This window comes from Leptodactylus fuscus, chromosome 10 (assembly GCF_031893055.1).
Source record: "Leptodactylus fuscus isolate aLepFus1 chromosome 10, aLepFus1.hap2, whole genome shotgun sequence".
Taxonomy (NCBI): domain Eukaryota; kingdom Metazoa; phylum Chordata; class Amphibia; order Anura; family Leptodactylidae; genus Leptodactylus; species Leptodactylus fuscus.
In genome coordinates, this window is record NC_134274.1 from 35,317,782 (window position 1) to 35,337,912 (window position 20,131).

Here is a 20,131-nt window from a genome sequence, read left to right on the forward strand (position 1 = left end):
GTTACCTATTCTTTGAAAAGTTGCGGTTCTTAAATGGGTTTTCCTTGCAAAAAAGGTCTGTTAGTGCTATTAATGGGTTAATAAGTGCACCCAAATACCTTTAGCAGTGATTTGAGTGATTTCTGTGTTTCTCTGGGAGCTTCCGGCATCCTCTGCATTTGTTTACTTGGCGCAGCTTCCTGTTCTGATTGACAAGCAACCTCCAATGGCGGCCGCTGAGATCAGAGGTCACCCCCCAGATACCCCTGACAATAGTGACAGTAGATTTCTGATGTACAGCGGTAAAGGTTCGCAGGTTTGCTGTTTACGACTTGTTGCGATTCCTTGAATTACCGCAATTACGACAATAAAGGCCTTTCATCTAACAAAACACTAAATCCCTCGGCGGTCTTAAGAAGAAACAGATGTGAAGTAAGTTAGGGTGAGTTTTATTTAGGATTTTCCCCTTTTTTTACCGGTTGAGGAGACAGAAGTGATGCTTTAGGATTCATGTATTATTGTCTGTAATATTCCCCATCATGAGAAGGGCTCCTGGATTTTGTGCATCATTTGTTGTATCGCCATGTCCGCCTTACGGTCAAAACACTTCCCACATTTTGTGCAAGTAAATGGCTTCTCCCTGGTGTGAGTCCGCTGGTATATGACAAGGTGTCCTTTACTTGTAAAAGCTCGTCCACATTCTGCACAGGAGAAGGGTTTCTCCCCTGTGTGGGTCCTCAGGTGATAGATGAGGGCACCCTTGTTGGTCAGACATTTGCCGCACTCCGTACAAGGATAGGGTTTTGCCTTTCTGTGAATTACTTGATGTTTAACAAGATTGGACTTGTACTGGAAAGCCGTCCCGCACTCCGAGCACTGAAAGGGCTTCTCCCCGGAGTGGTATTTCAGATGTGTCAGGAGAAGGGATCGGTTTGTGAAGCATCTTCCACACTCCGCACATGGGGACGGGTCTCACCTGTATGGGTGCGCTGGTGACTGACAAGCTTAGACTTCTGACTGAAGCACTTACCGCACTCCGAGCACACAAAGGGCTTCTCTCCGGTGTGAACTCTGTAATGTCGGACAAGGTCAGACTTACGCATGAACAACTTCCCACATTCTGAACACGAGAAGCATTTCTCCCCTGTGTGGATTCTCTTATGTACATTAAGGGAGCCATTTTGGGTGAAACATTTCCCACATTCAGGGCAGCGGTATTTGCTGCCACCCCCTGGAGCTTGTCTAGCAGTATGTGCATCTGGTATATCGAGTGATGAACATATAACTGGAGAAACTGGGTAATGTCCTGGAGACCTGGGGGTGTCAGAATCCGGGTTACCATCAGAAGACAAAACAAGACGTCTCTCCAGATCATTCATAATCCTGGATCCATCTACAGAAAACATTACAGATTACTACAGAAACACTGAACAACTCTTACCAGCTAAAAGGCCCATAATATTAATGTATTACAGAAGGAGATCAGTGAGGTCATTGGGAGTTGCCACACTAGCCATGGGATCCAGAATACAGGGGGAGTCCCAAGGCCATTCAACCAAAAAAAACAGGGCATATGCTCCTCATGTAAGGTAGACAAGGCTTGAATACAATGGGGAGTATACGTCACACACAGATAATGTGTTTCAGTCTCTTATTACCCCTTCCTCAGTAGACTGATGTGTATACCATAATATACAGTCCTATGAAAAAGTTTGGGCACCCCTATTAATCTTAATCATTTTTAGTTCTAAATATTTTGGTGTTTGCAACAGCCATTTCAGTTTGATATATCTAATAACTGATGGACACAGTAATATTTCAGGATTGAAATGAGGTTTATTGTTCTAACAGAAAATGCGCAATATGCATTAAACCAAAAATTGACCGGTGCAAAAGTATGGGCACCTCAACAGAAAAGTGACATTAATATTTAGTACATCCTCCTTTTGCAAAGATAACAGCCTCTAGTCGCTTCCTGTAGCTTTTAATCAGTTCCTGGATCCTGGATGAAGGTATTTTGGACCATTTCTTTCTACAAAACAATTCAAGTTCAGTTAAGTTTGATGGTCACCGAACATGGACAGCCCGCTCTCAAATGATCTGAAAACAAAGATTGTTCAACATAGTTGTTCAGGGGAAGGATACAAAACGTTGTCTCAGAGATTTAACCTGTCAGTTTCCACTGTGAGGAACATAGTAAGGAAATGGAAGACCACAGGGACAGTTCTTGTTAAGCCCAGAAGTGGCAGGCCAAGAAAAATATCAGAAAGGCAGAGAAGAAGAATGGTGAGAACAGTCAAGGACAATCCACAGACACCTCCAAAGAGCTGCAGCATCATCTTGCTGCAGATGGTGTCACTGTGCATCGGTAACAATACAGCGCACTTTGCACAAGGAGAAGCTGTATGGGAGAGTGATGAGAAAGAAGCCGTTTTTGCACGTACGCCACAAATAGAGTTGCCTGAGGTATGCAAAAGCACATTTGGACAAGCCAGCTTCATTTTGGAAACAAAGATTGAGTTGTTTGGTTATAAAAAAAGGCGTTATGCATGGCGTCCAAAAAGAAACAGCATTCCAAGAAAAACACTTGCTACCCACTGTAAAATTTGGTGGAGGTTCCATCATGCTTTGGGGCTGTGTGGCCAATGCCGGCACCGGGAATCTTGTTAAAGTTGAGTCACATGGATTCCACTCAGTATCAGCAGATTCTTGAGAATAATGTTCAAGAATCAGTGACGAAGTTGAAGTTACGCCGGGGATGGATATTTCAGCAAGACAATGATCCAAAACACCGCTCCAAATCCTCAGGCATGCATACAGAGGAACAATTACAATGTTCTGGAATGGCCATCCCAGTCCCCAGACCTGAATATCATTGAACATCTGTGGGATGATTTGAAGCGGGCTGTCCATGCTCAGCGACCATCAAACTTAACTGAACTTGAATTGTTTGTCCAAAATACCTTTATCCAGGATCCAGGAACTGATTAAAAGCTACAGGAAGCGACTAGAGGCTGTTATCTTTGCAAAAGGAGGATCTACTAAATATTAATGTCACTTTTCTGTTGAGGTGCCCATACTTTTGCACCGGTCAAATTTTGGTTTAATGCATATTGCACATTTTCTGTTAGTACAATAAACCTCATTTCAATCCTGAAATATTACTGTGTCCATCAGTTATTAGATATATCAAACTGAAATGGCTGTTGCAAATACCAAAATATTTAGAACTAAAAATGATTAAGATTAATAGGGGTGCCCAAACTTTTTCATAGGACTGTATACTGTATATTCCATATGGTGTGTACATCAGTGATCTGACTAAGGGGTAACAAGACCCTGGAATGTGTTATCTCTGACATTTTAGTTGCCAATAAAGCTGTGGGCCGTGTACTCTCCATTGTATCCACGCCTAGGCTATCTGGGATGAAGAGCACGTACCCTGGATTTTTGGTTTGGGAGATCCCTTGGGACTCCCTTTTACAGTAGCACTCGCCGGCATGGTGTGAATAGGAGTCTAATGACATTTCATTCTCTCACTTAGCGCAGGCATTTTCCTCACTAGATGAAGAATATGGGACAGAGATTAAGGATCTGCATTTGGTTGCTTTTATTCACCTAAACTGGTATCTGTGAGAATGTCGTCCTCTGTATTCGGGCCCTCACCCCACAGACAGGCCTCTCCTTCTCCTTCTAGCTCTTCTACTTTAATAATTACCAGATCTTCAGCCTATAAAAATGGAGAGAAAACTCAAAATGACACATTAAACATATTCTTATTTTGTGTATTGGCTGTATAATTCACAGTGCAGATTCGCATGGTATTAGGTCTCTACCTGATGACCCTTTAGGACATTGGGATTTTTCTCAGGACCCGTCTTGGGGTACACAGAGCCGGGACATCTTGTTGCTGAGCGTCTATTACCGGATCCATCTGTGGGGACCATATACAGTGACTGACCCCATGGTGTATATATGACTTGGTGTATCTAGGTCACCTACAAAACTGCTCTTTTCTTTATCATTGGGGAAAGTCTCCCTTACCTGGTGATGTGAGGGGCTGGGGATCCTCCATGATGACGTCCATGTACAGATCCTTGTGTCCTTCTACGTACTCCCACTCCTCAGCAGAGAAATAGACAGCGACATCCTGACACCTTATAGGAACCTGACAACACAATGATACAGTCATCACCCAGACATATTACAGTGTTGGCCAAAAGTATTGGAACCCCTGCAATTCTGTGAGATAATACTCATTTTCTTCCAGAAAATTATTGCAATCACAAATTCTTTGGTATTATTATCTTCATTCAATTTGTCTTCAATGGAAAACCATAAAAAGAATTGTCAAAAAGCCAAATTGGATATAATTCCACACCAAGCATAAAAAAGGGGGTGGACAAAAGTATTGGCACGGTTTGAAAAATCATGTGATGCTTCTCTAATTTGTGTAATTAACAGCACCTGTTACTTACCTGAGGCACCTAACAGGTGGTGGCAATAACTAAATCACTCTTGCAGCCAGTTGAAATGGATTAAAGTTGACTCAACCTCTGTCCAGTGTCCTTGTGTGTACTACATTGAGCATGGAGAAAAGAAAGAAGACCAAAGAACTGTCTGAGGACTTGAGAAGCAAAATTGTGAGGAAGCATGAGCAATCTCAAGGCTACAAGTCCATCTCCAAAGACCTGAATGTTCCTGTATCTACCGTGCGCAGTGTCATCAAGAAGTTCAAAGCTAATGGCACTGTGACTAACCTCCCTAGATGTGGACGGAAAAGAAAAATTGACAAGAGATTTCAACGTAAGATTGTGCGGATGGTGGATAAAGACCCTCGACTAACATCCAAACAAGTTCAAGCTGCCCTGCAGTCCGAGGGTACAACAGTGTCACCCCGTACTATCCGTCAGCATCTGAATGAAAAGGGACTGTATGGTAGGATACCCAGGAAGACCCCACTTCTTACCCAGCACTGGAGACTTCTAAAGTGGCAGCAATGAGTCCAGCCGTGAATCCCATAGAACACCTGTGGAGAGATCTCTTGATGGCAGTTTGGAGAAGGCCCCCTTCACATCTCAGGGACCTGGAGCAGTTTGCCAAAGAAGAATGGTCTAAAATTCCAGCAGAGCATTGTAAGAAACTCATTGATGGTTACCGGAAGCGGTTGTGCGCAGTTATTTTGTCTAAAGGTTATGCTACCAAGTATTAGGCTGAGGGGGCCAATACTTTTGTCCGGACCATTTTTGGAGTTTTGTGTAAAATGATCAATGATTTTACTTTTTTCATTCTCTTTTGTGTTTTTTCATTGCAAGCAAAATAAATGAAGATATTAATACCAAAGAGTTTGTGCTTGCAATCATTTTCTGGAAGAAAACGAGTATTATCTGACAGAATTGCAGGGGTGCCAATACTTTTGGCCAACACTGTATCATATAATGTCCCAGCAGCGCTCACCTCTCCAGTCAGCAGAGCTATGATCTTGTTGGTGAGGTCCAGGATCTTCTGCTCATGGATCACAGAGTTAGACAGAGGATCCAAGATGGCGCGCGTGCTATTGCTCCATACGTGTGATACACGGCGGCTGCAGGTCACGCACTCACCAGATGTTTTCTTCACTACCGTGTAATCCTGTGTATGGAGAGTGACACGGATAAGTATTCCCATGTACATTTCTCTGCACATTTCACACGTCTGTAGTATTAATAGAGGTACGTGAAGTTAGGTGACATGGTTCCCAGAATCCCTCACCTCGCCCATTATCAGGTAGATGATCTCCAGGGTGAGGTTTAGCATCTTCTCGTTCTTATTACTGATTCCTTTATCCATCATGATGATGCCAGTAATGGACCTAATATGGACTCAACCGGGAAACCATCTAAAATAGACAAAAATAACTTTATGTAGGCCTAGAAAAATCATAGCCAAGTCATGGGGCCAGCAATGATGCTATGAAAGGCCTCCCATAGTAACCAGGGATGTATAAGCCTGGTCTGATAGATAGAGAATTACCATGAGGAGCTTTGTCCTATCTGCCTCTGCCAGATTAGTAAGGCCACATTCACACAGGGTAGTGTTTGCATATCAGACAGTGACAACATTGCATTATGGCAAAACTGCATCTGCAGCAAGAACACAATCTACAGAAACGCGGTTCTGCCATGACACAGTAATGATGAGATCCAGCCCAATTAGATGTACCCTAAAATTGTGCTCACCATGTTTTCTATACACAATGCAACGCCCTGCAGCCCATTCTCCTCCCAGAGGTTACAAGTACCCCTCTCAAGCTCTCCTGCTTCACTACTGTATTCAATTCTTGAAGCCAGGAAATACCTCCCACCAACTGGGACAGCAGGACAGGACCCGGAATCCAGGACTGTCCCGCTGAATCCGGGACAGTTGGGAATAATAAGCAGAAACTATTCCAATGTTGTCCCTTCACAGCAATAATGTTTTATTTATATAAGAGGCAAAACATAATAAAAAACAATATAAATCTGGTATCGTCGTATTCGTAACGACTCGATGGACAAAACTGTCATGTCATTATTAATGCAGAGTGAACGCCATAAAAACAAACTGCAAAAATAGAAAGGTTCATTGTTATCTCTGATAAGAAGGAAAAATTACTCAATTGAAGACATTTCTAAATAAATAAGGTCATGGGTTGGTCCGAGAATTTATTCGCGTTTTAATTTTGCCCACTGTGTATGCGACACCCCTGCTATAATCTGAGTTATTCGGCAGGTTCTCTGGTTTTCATTTTATTTCAGAGGAGTAAAGCTTCACTGCTGAGATGATCTGGGACCGCTCGGACCCAGCTGCTCCTTCCATCATATTATTGCCAGCGTGGGAGACGGAAGTGTCATGGCGAATTCATTGGGGGCTATGTATTAAGAGATGACATAATAAACTGTCCCTGCCTTCTGTATGGGGGTCCACATGTCACTGACAGCAGTCCCCCCCCTGCAGCTACGCATTCTGTTACATTACTGACAAACTGGATATTTACAGGGGGCATCAAGGTCGTCAATAAGAGATCCATGTGGTCCAATACCCAAGACCCCTGTTCATCATCTTCTTGAAAGGGCTTCGTTGCTCATCCGAGCGTCATGCAATGAAATTAGAGTCGTGTCCCGGTCACTTCCATGAGACAAGGCTGTAAATACACCGAAGGCTGCTAGGAAACAGTGTGCAATGTAAGCTATGATGATGCCCCTTCAGACTGCTGATCGGCAGGGTCCCAGATGTAAGACCCCCCACTGATCTCTTACTGATGACCTATTGTGAGGATATATGCAACCTAGACAATCCCTTTAAAGGGGTTGTCAGGGGTTAAGGTTTTTAGGGCCTATCCTCAAGACAGGCCATAAATGCCTAATTGATGTGGGGCCGACAGTTGCGCCTTGGACCAATCCGCTCTACAGAGCTACTTCTGCTCCCATCATATACACAATACAGGGTTAGTAGCAGAAAGCTTAGTCCCCGTATAGTGATCAGGAACCGTCACTGCAGCTCAGCAAAAATAGAGGTCAGTGGGATCTGAGCTGCAGTGAAGGCTCCAGGCCGCCATACACCAGACTGAGCTTTCTGCTTCCAAACCTGCACCAGAAGCAGCTTGTACATCTGACCAGTCTGTGACTGGCTGCTGCCCCCTACAGTCAGGTATTAACCCCGGAATAGCCTTTAAAGTCATTAGGTAGTTGCAGGCAATTAAAGGGGTTCTCTAGGTTGTCTGTGAACACTTACTTTTTTAGGTGATTGACCGCCGGTCATGTGATCAGCACCTGCCGAGGGGACCTGAGTTTCTCCTCCTCCTCTCTTGTTACCTGTGTATTGAGGGCCGGCTTTAGTATTATTATGATATATTCATTAGAATAGTAATGTTATACTGTGTTTGGATCACAAGGAGCATGATAGCACGTTGGGGCCATTAGAGGGTGCTGTACTGTATGGGGGCACAAAGAGACAAGGATGGGAAAGAGCACGGCCAAATTGGTCACTGTTGAGGCTGGAGCCATGGCTTACGAGACCCAAATTCATCACAGCCATGGCCATACATGTGACATATTTTATTTCTCTTTCAGCCATTTGATAGGAGGTGTGCAGGTACCTGTCAGTATACATGGGGGGAACGAGGCGAAGTGACTCCCGGGGAAAACCTCTGTAACGTTCCTGCCTCTCGGTGACTCCCTTCTACTGTAGATAATTTACAGTTCACTCCATTGTTAGGCTTGGTTGGTCCATAGATACCATGGATTAAGTATAATGGAGTCACAGTGAGTCGAGGTGCGGTCTTTTCTTTCTTCACATAAGGCAGATGGAAAGGGATGATTCTCTCCCCACACATCTGCAAACTGTTGCTCTATGCAAAGGGCAGAAAATTCTGCAAATCTCACATCTTACAATGTAAGAAAAAAGTCTTCTACCGTATGTACTTGTATGTCCTTCTGGCTGCTGGTTACAGATGGGTATTATTCACACACAGCAGCAGATTTACTGACCGTGCTCATAGATTGTGGTTATTTCCTTGTGTTTTACCTGCAGGTATTTACAGCCCAGTGTTCCTGGATCTCCTATATTATACTCACTGGGGTTTTCTCAGCTATTTGCTGTTGGACAGTTACTCCTGTCAGTATGGCAGAACAGTGTACATAATGGATAAGGAAGGGGAAGGAGCAAACTGCTCAGCCTCAGAGACAAATGCAAAATGGGGGGATAAAAGCATCAGAAAAACTGATCAGAAACCACGTATGAAGGCTTATACATCATTGAACGGACTGCCCAGCAAGTAGAGCAGAGCATGTGGGCATGCTGGGAGTTGTGGTCCCACAACAGCTGGAATACCATAGGCTGCCTGCCCCCTGTAGTGAGGGCACATACACTGCAGATGTGGCTACAAATCATTACGAGGACATTTTGGCGCAGATTTAGCCCTTCTCTGAACTTGGTTGCAGATTTAGACATCGCATCAATGGTTGTAGCAGAAAATCTGCAGCATTTCCGCTACATGTGAACATGCCCCTATTGTGGGAAGCGTGCAGGTCTTAATGGCTGGTGAAGAAAACATGAAGGACAATGGTGTAATAAGGAGTTGGAGCCTATACCTGGCTATGTCATACATATAGTATCAGCTAGCTCCCTATCATATACAGAACAATAGGGACACGGGTAAACATGCTTCTCCAAAATACTGAACTGGAATAAAACGCAGCAGGTGTGCACAAGGCGCTCTAGTGCTGCCAGGCAGGCGCAGACATGTAATAAGCGCTAGGATACCTGCCATTACCTGCTGCCAGTCACAGCAATGTCTCCTCTGCTCCCGCCCACCGTGACCTGCTCACCCAGAAGTCATTAGCATATCCGGCCCCCGTGCGTTCCACTTGCGTGTCACCCGCCCGGCGCTCGCACCTTGTATCCCGCACTCTGCAGCAGTCCTAGAGATGGCCGACCAGACCTATAATACACAGACACGAAACTGTCAGGGGGGCGCAGCCATGTTTTTGTGGTCCAGCAGCCTTATAGGGGGAAAAGACACCCTGCAGCCTGACACTAATATAACACATGGAAGAAGAGGATGTAAACCGGACAGTAATAACACAAGAGCATCCCGTCTGTGACAACTTGTCTGACAACCACCTTGTTCTCCAGAATGATGAGCTGTTGTGAGGGGAGGCCATAGTTATCAGATTGGGGGTCATCTAACTGGAGTGGCAATGGCGCCGCATCATAGACCAGTGATGTCACTGTCATATCTCATATAGCCTGTGTGTAGCTCAGTCCCATTCAAGTGAATGTACCTGAGTTGGAGCCACACAGTAGCTCAGTGGTTAGCGCTGCAGCCTTGCAGTACTGGAGTCCTGGGTTTGAATCCTGCAAAGGACAACATCTGCCAGGAGTTTGTATGTTCTCCCTGTGTTTGTGTGGATTTCCTCCCATACTACAAAGACATACTGATGGGGGGAATAACATTGTGAGCCCTATAAGGGATTCACAATGAGCTGAGCTGCTATACATGAGTCCCCCTTTGACAACAATAACAAAGGATTAAGTCCCGCCCTTCCTATTTCCGGTCGAAGATCTCTTTCCGGTTTTGAGAGTTTGCCATGTCTAGCAGGGGTATAGGCATACTGTTTCGTGGTTACGACGAGCCTGCTGCAGAACCTCATTTGCTAAATGCTATACAGTATATATATTTATTTGCCGAATGCTATATATATGTATAGCATTCGGCAAATGAACACTGATTCTGCAGCAGGCACGTCCTTGCCACGGGCAGGCAAGAGTTTTTCTCATTGGAATGAATAGTCCGATGTTAGACTCCGCCTCCTCAGACGAGCCTCTGGCAGAACCAGCGTTGATTGGCCAAATCACTGGCAACTGGCCAATCAACGCTGGTCTATTCATTTCAATGAGAAAAAGTCAACTGGTAACAGCATACTTACCTGCTCGTAGCAAGGACGAGCCTGCTACACAATCAGCCTTCATTTGCCGAATGCTATACACTGTATAGCATTCAGAAAATGAGGTTCTGCAGCAGGCTCGTCGTAACCCGAGGACCATACCCTGAAGTACATACCCAGCCCTGGTTAATTCACTAAGGAACAGGAAGTCTTCTTGCCGCCCTTCCATTGCGCATGTGCCAACCGGAAGTTCGCAGGGGGACTCATGTATACCATGCGCAGCCACTATACAATGTACAGCACTGTGCTTAGTAAGCAGTGAAGAGACCAAACTCCGCCATCTTGTAAGTTTAGGGCTACACAGTAACTTTGGCTGTAACTCGCCGGGTTGTCTTAGGGTGCATTCACACTACGGAACACCAGCGTGTATCACAGCCGTACACGCCGGTGTTACAGCAGGGCTGCCGGACACTTCCCATTCATTTCTATGGGAGCCGGCATGCGAGCGCTCCCCATAGAAATGAATGGACTGCTTTTTTCCATTCATTTCTATGGGGAGCGCTCGCATGCCGGCTCCCATAGAAATGAATGGGAAGTGTCCGGCAGCCCTGCTGTAACGCCGGCGTGTACGGCTGTGATACACGCTGGCGTTCCGTAGTGTGAATGCACCCTTATTGTTAGTGAATGGAGTCACATCACAAACCTGAAGATGCTTTGTAGTTATGTTATGTAGCCCTAGCCTTAAAGCTTAAGCTGATTGGTGAGGCTGCCGGGTGTCAGGTCCCCACAAAACTGACCCATCACTACATAGGTGATGTTGGATGAAGACACCGATCTATCAAATCCAGCCTATAACACTACAGTCTTGATCTATCTTATAGATCTCATCACATTTTTTTCTCTCTGTGGACTTCCTGCTTCCATTATACACATAAGGAAGCTGTCGGCATTTCCATAGGTATAATTGAGATGCTGCCATTTCCATACCGCAACGGTTTTAGAAATTGCAAAAGAGTCCGCTGCGCATATTTTTCCTGATGGGATTTGGTAGAACCCCACGTACTTTGCAGGGACTGTAAAATGTTGTATTTTACGCCACTTGGGGCCCCAGCCTCAGATTTCTTCTGGTCAATACTTATAAGCCAAAACAGGAGTGAACACCTACAGAGAGCAGATATAACGCACACATAATATATATTATATCTATAATTGCTAGAATGTGCAAATGTCATAGCTAGAAATACTGCTAAGAAAGGGGTGTACCTCCAGGATTATGCCATGACGGACATCTTGCTTAAGATTCAAGGTGTGTGACCTTACTGTAAAGTCTGACACAGCTAGATTCCCTGGTGGTCTATAACATGTTTGGTGGGGGGGGGGGGCGGGCATATACTTATGTTGTTTGTCCTTTTAGTTAGTATCTCCAAGAAGCAAACACATCTTTACACTGAACTGAGGGAAAAACTAAACAGTTTTTCATTTTCTTAAAAGAATTTATTTATAAAGGTCCCGAATATTTACCAGAACAAGACGACAATGTGGAAAATTAAAGAGGGAAATTGACTGAAGGCAGGAAATTACATGAAATGACAAAATCTACTCTCTGGATTCATCCCGCCACGGCTCCGGTAGTCTCCAACAGTCTTATTCTGTAACGGTGACTTGCCCGGCTACCCACAGGGCGGCTGATCCCTGACCTTAGGGGTAGAATGGACTTTACACAAAAGTTGTGAACTTCTTCAGACTCTTACACAGAAAATCCAAAAGGGGCCCGCAGCCAATGGTAACGGTGGGGTGGTAGCCCATCCGGTAGTACAGCATAATAGACAAGAGGCTGTAGTCAGCTGTAGGATGACCTTAGGGGTGATGGCGGCATATATGGCACAGGATAGTCAGCATAGCCCGGGGGGTTATCGTGTACCTATAGCTTCTGTTGTATTTTATGCCATTTCCAGTCCTCTGAGCTCCACAATTGATAGGATCACAAGATTTACTTACAAACATCAGATTCTTTTCATACAATTTCATTCCCAGACTTGAGGACAACTCCTGTCAGCGCTGAAACTAGCAGCTCAGAATAGGGAGGGGGGGCACTTTATAAGACGTGGTCCAAGTGAAGGATCCATGCGGAGTAAAGGAGCGTTCAGCTTCACTCCTGTCTGACTTATAGGTAACTTCTCAGCGTTACGTTCCATCCCTGTGAGATTTCTGATGTTCCACAAGCGTATACTTACGAGTAAAGAATTTACCACACGTAGGACAAACAAACCGCTTATCTTCCGTGTGAATTTGCCAATGTTGAGTTAGGGAGGATCTGCGAGCAAAGCTTCTCCCGCACTCAGAACAAGAGAAGAGTCTCTCTCCTGTGTGAGTCCTGCGATGGTTCACAAGGTCTGACCTAAAAGTAAAACATTTGCCACATTCTGTGCAGGGAAACGGCTTCTCGCCTGTGTGAGTCCGGTTATGTGCTATAAGAACAGATTTACACGTGAAGCTCTTCATACATAACATACATGTATAAGGCCGCTCGCCCGTGTGGGTTCTGTAATGCTGAAGCAGCGTGCACTTACGTGAAAAAGACTTCCCACACTCGGCACAAGGAAATGGCTTCTCTCCTGTGTGAGTTCGCTGATGTTTAATAAGATCGGATTTGCCCCCAAAACTTTTTCCACACTCAGAACATATAAATGGTTTTACACCCATGTGGACTCGCTGATGTAAAAGAAGACATTCACTTCGCGAAAACCCCTTCCCGCACTTATTACAAGTAAAGGGCTTGTCTGCGGAGTGAACCGTCTGATGTCTGCTGAGGTAGGATTTCTGACTAAACTGCTTCCCGCAGTCAGAACATTCATAAGGCTTCGCGGCCGGTCCTCCATACTGCAGACAATACTCAAGACTGAGGGAACTGGAAGACATATCAGCAGTAGGAGCAGCGCTGTCTTCTACATCACCATCTTGAGATGAAAGGTGATATTCCTCTGCGGTGATCATGTCCACGTGTCCACTGGCTGAGAACAAAGAAGAAGATCGGTCAACATGAAGGCTACACAAAGGCAATGTCACAAAAGAATCAGATGGCATATATGGTGGCTTGTACTAGCCCACATACAGTGACAAGGCAAAGGAACAACAGACAGTACATGGGAGCCTAAAATGGAGGAGTCAGTCAACATGAAGGCTACACAAAGGCAATGTCACAAAAGAATCAGATGGCATATATGGTGGCTTGTACTAGCCCACATACAGTGACAAGGCAAAGGAACACCAGACAGTACATGGGAGCCTAAAATGGAGGAATCAGTCAGACCGCTCAGCTAGCTCACAATGACATAACATGGGTTACATGCCGGGCTTTGCTGGGCCGATATTGTATTATTAGCATGCACTGACTGGCCTAGAATAAGAGACTGTTCACACCTGGACTGACATAAGACGGACTTTCTTCCTTCCCATACAGCTCATCTCCCGTCACACAAGGCTCTTCCTTTATAATATCGTTGTCAATAATAATCACATCCTCATCCTAAAAAACACAAAGGTCACATAAGGCTGGAAAGCAGCAGTATATAGTATATAAGGAGTCACTCTGCCACACATGGTACCACTTAGTTATTTCTTTTTTATTAGTAGCGCACATGTAACCTCCATCTACCTGGGGATCAGCTGGAACCTTGGGATTTTCTTCCAGACAATTCTGGGAATATAAAGGACGGACACTTTCTTCTGGTGGGTTTTCCATACTGCCTGAATCTGTATAAGACACATATAGTGAGTGAATAGAATATATTGTCTATATGGTGGTCAGATGACGGGGGTGTCTAAGTGACCCTCAAATCTGCTCTTCACAGCAATGAAAGTCTCCTCTTACCCTCTGATGTGAGGGGCTGCTGGTCCTCCATCATGACCTCTTTGTACAGATCCTTGTGTTCTTCTACATACTCCCACTCCTCCATGGAGAAATAGACGGAGACATCCTGACACCTTATAGGAACCTGACAACACAATGATACAGTCATCACCCAGACACATCATCCCTTGTGTTACCGTATAATGTCCCGGCAGCGCTCACCTCTCCAGTCAGCAGCTCCAGCATCTTGTAGATAAGATTTCGGATCTTATTGTTCTTATGTCCCGGTGTATGAGGTGGAGGCTCCTTGATGGAGCTCTGGGTCCTGCTAAATTCTTCAGAGATCCGGGGCATCACATGGTCACCAGATGCCTTCACAACCAAGTAATCCTGTGAATGAAGACACAGCTTCAGCTCCTGGGGTGTCCTGGCCCTCCACCATATATCTATGCAGCCCCAAAATATCACTTTATTGTTTCTGGACAAAATAAATGTAATAAAAAATAAAAAGACTTTATGTCTCATGCTGATAACAATGGCGTCCCGTCACTCCCAGAATCCTTCACCTCTCCAGTCAACAAGCTGATGATCTCAAGGGTGAGGTGTAAGATCTTCTCTGAAATGTCATTCTTCTTCTTCGTGTCCATCTTGAAAGTTGTAAGAATGATATTCGGTCTTCTGCTAACAGATAAGGAATACATTAGTACAGTTAAAGGGATTGTCCCATCAAGTAACCAGACAAAGACCTTTAACATGCTCCACAGTGAACCTGACCACGGCCAGGCTGAATATCGGGGGGGCTGGTGATGGTTGATGCCCCCATTCACTTCAATAGGAACACTGGAGACAGCCAAGAGCTGTACTTTGTACGAGCATGGAGTCCAGCGATATCCTCTTTTCATTAAAATTTTCTTTTTAATGAAACATACTTAAAATTGTAGACATGCAGATGATATATGCAGGTAGTACATGGACATCATAATATATGCGGTTAATTGACAGACCTGATGAACAAGCTGAGGCGTTTCGAAACACCCCCCCCTCAATCACGTGGCGGGCTGCAGCGAAAGAGGCACTGCTGAAAAAGGCGCGGCGGTAACACACAGCGATTTTTCCTGCAGTGCTTTTCACTCCGCAGACTTTCAGCTTCCATTATACCTATAGAGAAACCGCCGACGTTTCTGTAGGTATAACTCACTTGCTGCAATGTAATAATAATAGGGTAGAAATAAGATTGTTACTATAGAGATGGGGGTTAGATGGGGGCTCTGGGTGCATTAGATGTGCTGCACGTGACCTTGTGATCACATGATCTCTCCCTCTATCACAGCTCTCGGCGCCGCCTCCTCCCCGCACTAGAAGGCTGCTGCCCTCTGCTGCTGACATGCTGACACTGCTCCCGACCAGAAGGTTCCTCAGATATTGGGGGGGGGAGTCTATGAAACTGGGGACACTTGTGAGGTCAGCACTAGTCTCCAATGTGATGACGTCACACACCCGGCGTAGCTAAGTCTCCGCCCACAAAGGCACTACAATACCCAGAAGACCGGACCTTACCTGAAGCTCCACAGTCATAGCAGGTCCTATAGTGTCTGTAGGACCTGAGGTCATGTGACCAGTCACGTGCGGGGGGAGGACTTGGGGAGGGGCTTGTGTAGTACAATTAGTAAATACAGAAAGTCTGCGGTGTGTACAGCAGGCTGTGTGTGTGATGTCTGTGTAGTAGAGCTGTGTGTGTTTGTGTGTGTAATGTCCATGTAGCAGTGCTGTGTGTGTGTAATGTCCGTGCTGTATGTGTGATGTCCATGTAGCAGAGCTGTGTGTGTGTGATGTCCGCGTAGTAGAGCTGTGTGTGTGTAATGTCCATGTAGCAGAGCTGTGTGTGTGTAATGTCCGTGCTGTACGTGTGATGTCAATGTAGCAGAGCTGTGTGTGTGATGTCTGTGTAGTAGAGCTGTGTGTGTGTGTAATGTCCGTGTAGTAGAGCTGTGTGTGTGTGTATGTAATGTCCGCGTAGTAGAGCTGTGTGTGTGTGTAATGTCCGCGTAGTAGAGCTGTGTAATGTCCGTGCTGTATGTGTGATGTCAATGTAGCAGAGCTGTGTGTGTAATGTCCACGTAGTAGAGCTGTGTGTGTGTAATGTCCGCGTAGTAGAGCTGTGTGTGTGTAATGTCCGCGTAGCAGAGCTGTGTGTGTGTGTAATGTCCGCGTAGCAGAGCTGTGTGTGTGTGTAATGTCCGCGTAGTAGAGCTGTGTGTGTGAGTGTAATGTCCTTGTAGTAGAGCTGTGTGTGTGTGTGTGTAATGTCCGCGTAGTAGAGCTGTGCGTGTGTGTAATGTCCGCGTAGCAGAGCTGTTTGTGTAGTGTCCGTGTAGCAGAGCCATATGTAACCTTGCACAGCTGTCATTGTACATTTCATGGGGTACACAGCGACATGACAATAGTTTCAGCGCTTCTCCATGTTGTATTTGTGACATCATTTGACACAACAGTCACAGGAAATACAAACCTGATGGATTTTGGTTGTAGTGTGTCACTTGTGACATTTCTGCCATAGACTACGATGAAGCCGCACGTGACTGACTACAACATGTCTGCCCTGGGTGACAGAAACCGCGACTTAGCAGCCTAGCTGATTTTGTCACTGATTTTTCAGCGTCGCTTTTTTTGGACACTGTTTTTTGCATTCGACACTGTTCTTGACGCTTTTTCAGTCGCTGTTTTTTTGAAGCTTTTTTTTTTTGCACTACAAAAAAAGTACATGATAAAAAAACGCTAGCGGTTTCAGTCGCTGTTTTTGCCAAAACATCTGCAAAAATAAGGGTCAGTTCACACGTGAACTGCCTGCGCGGGTTTTGACACGGAGAGACGCGGTGAGCCGCGTCTCTCTCTTGTCGAAACCCGCCTGCCGTGACCATCGCGGTCGCGGCTTTCCGCTCCGCTGTCGGCTCAAATGAATGAGCTGACATAGGAGGGAGCTGCCGGGAGCGGCAGCCGCGCGGCTTCCGCCTGCAGAAAGGGCATGTCCTTTCTTTTCTCCGCTAGCGGCAGCCCGCTGCTAGCGGAAAAAAAAAGCCCGGTGGTCTACATAGACCACCATTGTAAAGGGGCGGATTTTGAAGCGAAATCCGCTGTCAAAATCCGCCCCTTTGTTCACGTGTGAACTAGCCCTAAGCGACCAAAAACCACTAGCGGTTTTTTCAGCGCCTTATAGACTCCAATTCATTTTTTCAGGCGTTAAACGCCTGAAGAAAGGTCATGTCGCTTCTTTTTCTGCTAGCAATCTAGCAGAAAAAAAAAAAAGCTAGCAATTCACATAGGGCTACATTTTATGGAGGCTGATTTGGCCGCGAAATCAGCTGTCAAAATCAGCCTCCATGTCCCCGTGTGAACTAGCCAGTGCTTTGGTCTGTGCTGGGGTGGCTGTAGGTCTGTCACACTGCAGATAACTGTGGCTGATCTGCGGTGGTCCTAGTGTCAGGATAGAACAGATCAGTTGCGCTGTGCAGTCACTACACCTGTCCTGGTCACAGACTACACAGAGCTGTATATAACAGTCTATGTCATTGTGTGCAGTGGGCGGAGCTCCATATACAACGACCCAGTGTAGGGGATCAGAGAGTGCGGAATAAGACGACACGGGCCTGCTAGACCTGGTACGCTACTCACACACTCCGAACTCTCCACGAGGCTGTGCAGACAAGGGGGTCCTGCAGAACTACCTGTTGGATGCGGTAGAGTCCTTGTGCTTTCTCCCCCGGGGCGCTCCTTGTTGGAGAGGGGACTTCTCAATACTGAGCCAGTGTGGATGGTGATACAGACGACTCAGGAGTCCAGCGGTTGTAGGGTAAACCAAATAACTTTTATTGAACAACGCCAACAGATGCTCCAGCAGCTTAGCAAGATGGATACAGCACACAGTTCAATAGGAAACGTCTACGACTTAAGAGTTTAGCCAAGGCAATATAGACACCGGAGTACTTTTCTCCTCTTGTACCACTCCCTGAATTATCTAGGGGACAAAGCGGGTCTAAGAGACCTGATAGGGACACTAGGTCCCTGGAAGGCAGGCCCGTATACAATACTCCTGTCGGGTACCTCTGTAACGCCAATTGGCACGTACACAGATGTCACTCGGGAACCCCAAAGATCTCTCACTAACTCCAGGGCAGCCTCCGGATGTACCTTGGAATAAAGTGACTTCTTTACTGAAGAGTCTGAGTTGAATTCTATTACTATTTCTCACAGTAGGGTATATGCAAGGTGACTGATGCTGGAACACTGCTCTCTGCAATCTGATCTGGACTGGACTTCTGGTCCTCTGGATCTCTGAACCACTGGGCTAAGGCTTGGTTCACACATCAGTATGCCATCCGTCCGATTGAATTCAGTTTCAGACTTTAAAACGGACTGATGCACATACTGATTGTATACTGACACCTTTTTATGCTGATAGCAAACGCTGCCATCCCCTAGAGAACAGATAAGTGCAAATATACAAGCATTTGACATTAAACATGGAGGACAAAACAAACAAGACATCCTCGGGGTACATGTAACACACACTAAACATATAGCAGCTCCCTCTGGGATGCTGCACATATACCCAGGGTCTTGTTATATTCATGACAGATATTAGGACTCCTGCCCTCACATTTGGTTACTACACCGCCACATGGTGCCCCATAGCTAGTACCCTGACCATCACCATGGTGGTCACTGTCACTGAGCCCTCCTGCAGCCACAATGCCCCATCCAGGGCTGACTTTAGGTTATATAGCACTCCCGTACTGGATTATTGTGGTGCACCGCCATCTTATTTTTGTCCATCTTCACAAACAATTATTTGCATCTGAAAAACAAACAATAATAATATCCCCCAAACAGCCATTTTTAATATTCACATTTTTATTCCCAATGTTCAATAAGCCACAACTTATTTATTTTTTTTGTTGCGAGAACCACGAGGGCACTGTTTTGTATTTGCAGAACAAACTGTACATTGTCATTGCACCATTTAATACTCTGTGCACCGTACTGGAAAAAAAATCTACATGGGCGGCGCTGGAAAAACATACAAATCCCTCTGTTGAAATTTAATTAAAGTTATTTACACATTGCGAGGATACAATAGCTGCGTTTTCAGGAAGGTGCATTTTTATTAAAGGACACGGTATGTTACTATTAGCTGTGAATTTGCAAGTGGTTAATAAGCGAAGGAAAAATCCAAAGAGAAAAATGTTACAGAACAAACCTCATTGGTGATTTATGAAGCACAATACAGCAGAAGTTTGGCCTGTTCTGTGCCACATATATCAGGTGTCTGAGGCTAAGGCCCCGCGTAGCGATCTGCAGTGAGAATACATCGCAGTGTTTCCTGCAGCGCTTTCTGCTTCTATTATACCAACTGGGAAATCGCTGGCGTTTCCGTAGGTATAATTGACAATTTTGGACATATCAGTGTGTCCTCTGCCTGTATTTTCCCGCACTACATACTGACTGTAATATGTGACAGTCCAGGCCACATCAGATAGGGCAGGGCCTATTCTTGTCCTATTTTGCGTCCTGTGCTTCCATGGCTCCTATTCATTTAATGAAAGCCTCTGTGGGTGCACGGCCCTCACACAGGAGCAGCCCCGCGTCCCCCATGTGCAGCCCTGGTTTTAATTCACAGAAAGCCGATTATTTCTTCCTGATGCCACTGCAGAAACGCCCAATACGATGGTGACTAAATGCTAACCTCCGCCATAGTGCTAAGGTCTTGCTTGTAAATTTCATTTTAACTCTTTAGTTCCTTATTGACATCAAGAGGTGAAATACACAACATGGCTGTAAAAGACACCTAAGGGAAGTGCGCGCCGCAGTCTGGCATAGCCACATCGTATACTAATACCCT

At 45.5% G+C, this 20,131-nt stretch overlaps 1 protein-coding gene, 1 long non-coding RNA gene and 1 pseudogene across 2 annotated transcripts; 1 reads left to right on the forward strand and 2 right to left on the reverse strand.

Annotated features, from left to right (window-relative positions):
- Positions 1-421: 421 nt before the first annotated feature.
- On the reverse strand, positions 422-9,320 carry LOC142183059 (oocyte zinc finger protein XlCOF8.4-like; annotated as a pseudogene).
- A 2,591-nt stretch (positions 9,321-11,911) lies between these two features.
- Positions 11,912-14,932, reverse strand: LOC142183061 (oocyte zinc finger protein XlCOF8.4-like). Its single transcript, XM_075257967.1, has 6 exons — positions 14,802-14,932; positions 14,458-14,625; positions 14,257-14,380; positions 14,041-14,138; positions 13,806-13,911; positions 11,912-13,396 (listed from the first exon to the last, which is right to left on the reverse strand). Exons 1-6 carry the CDS (start codon positions 14,880-14,882, stop codon positions 12,570-12,572), a joined length of 1,404 nt encoding a protein of 467 aa, XP_075114068.1. The 5' UTR covers positions 14,883-14,932; the 3' UTR covers positions 11,912-12,569.
- Positions 14,933-15,975: 1,043 nt separating this feature from the next.
- On the forward strand, positions 15,976-16,554 carry LOC142183089 (uncharacterized). Its single transcript, XR_012711766.1, has 4 exons — positions 15,976-16,003; positions 16,082-16,115; positions 16,162-16,293; positions 16,334-16,554. It is a non-coding gene; the product is annotated as an uncharacterized LOC142183089 (long non-coding RNA).
- The last annotated feature ends 3,577 nt before the right edge of the window (positions 16,555-20,131 follow it).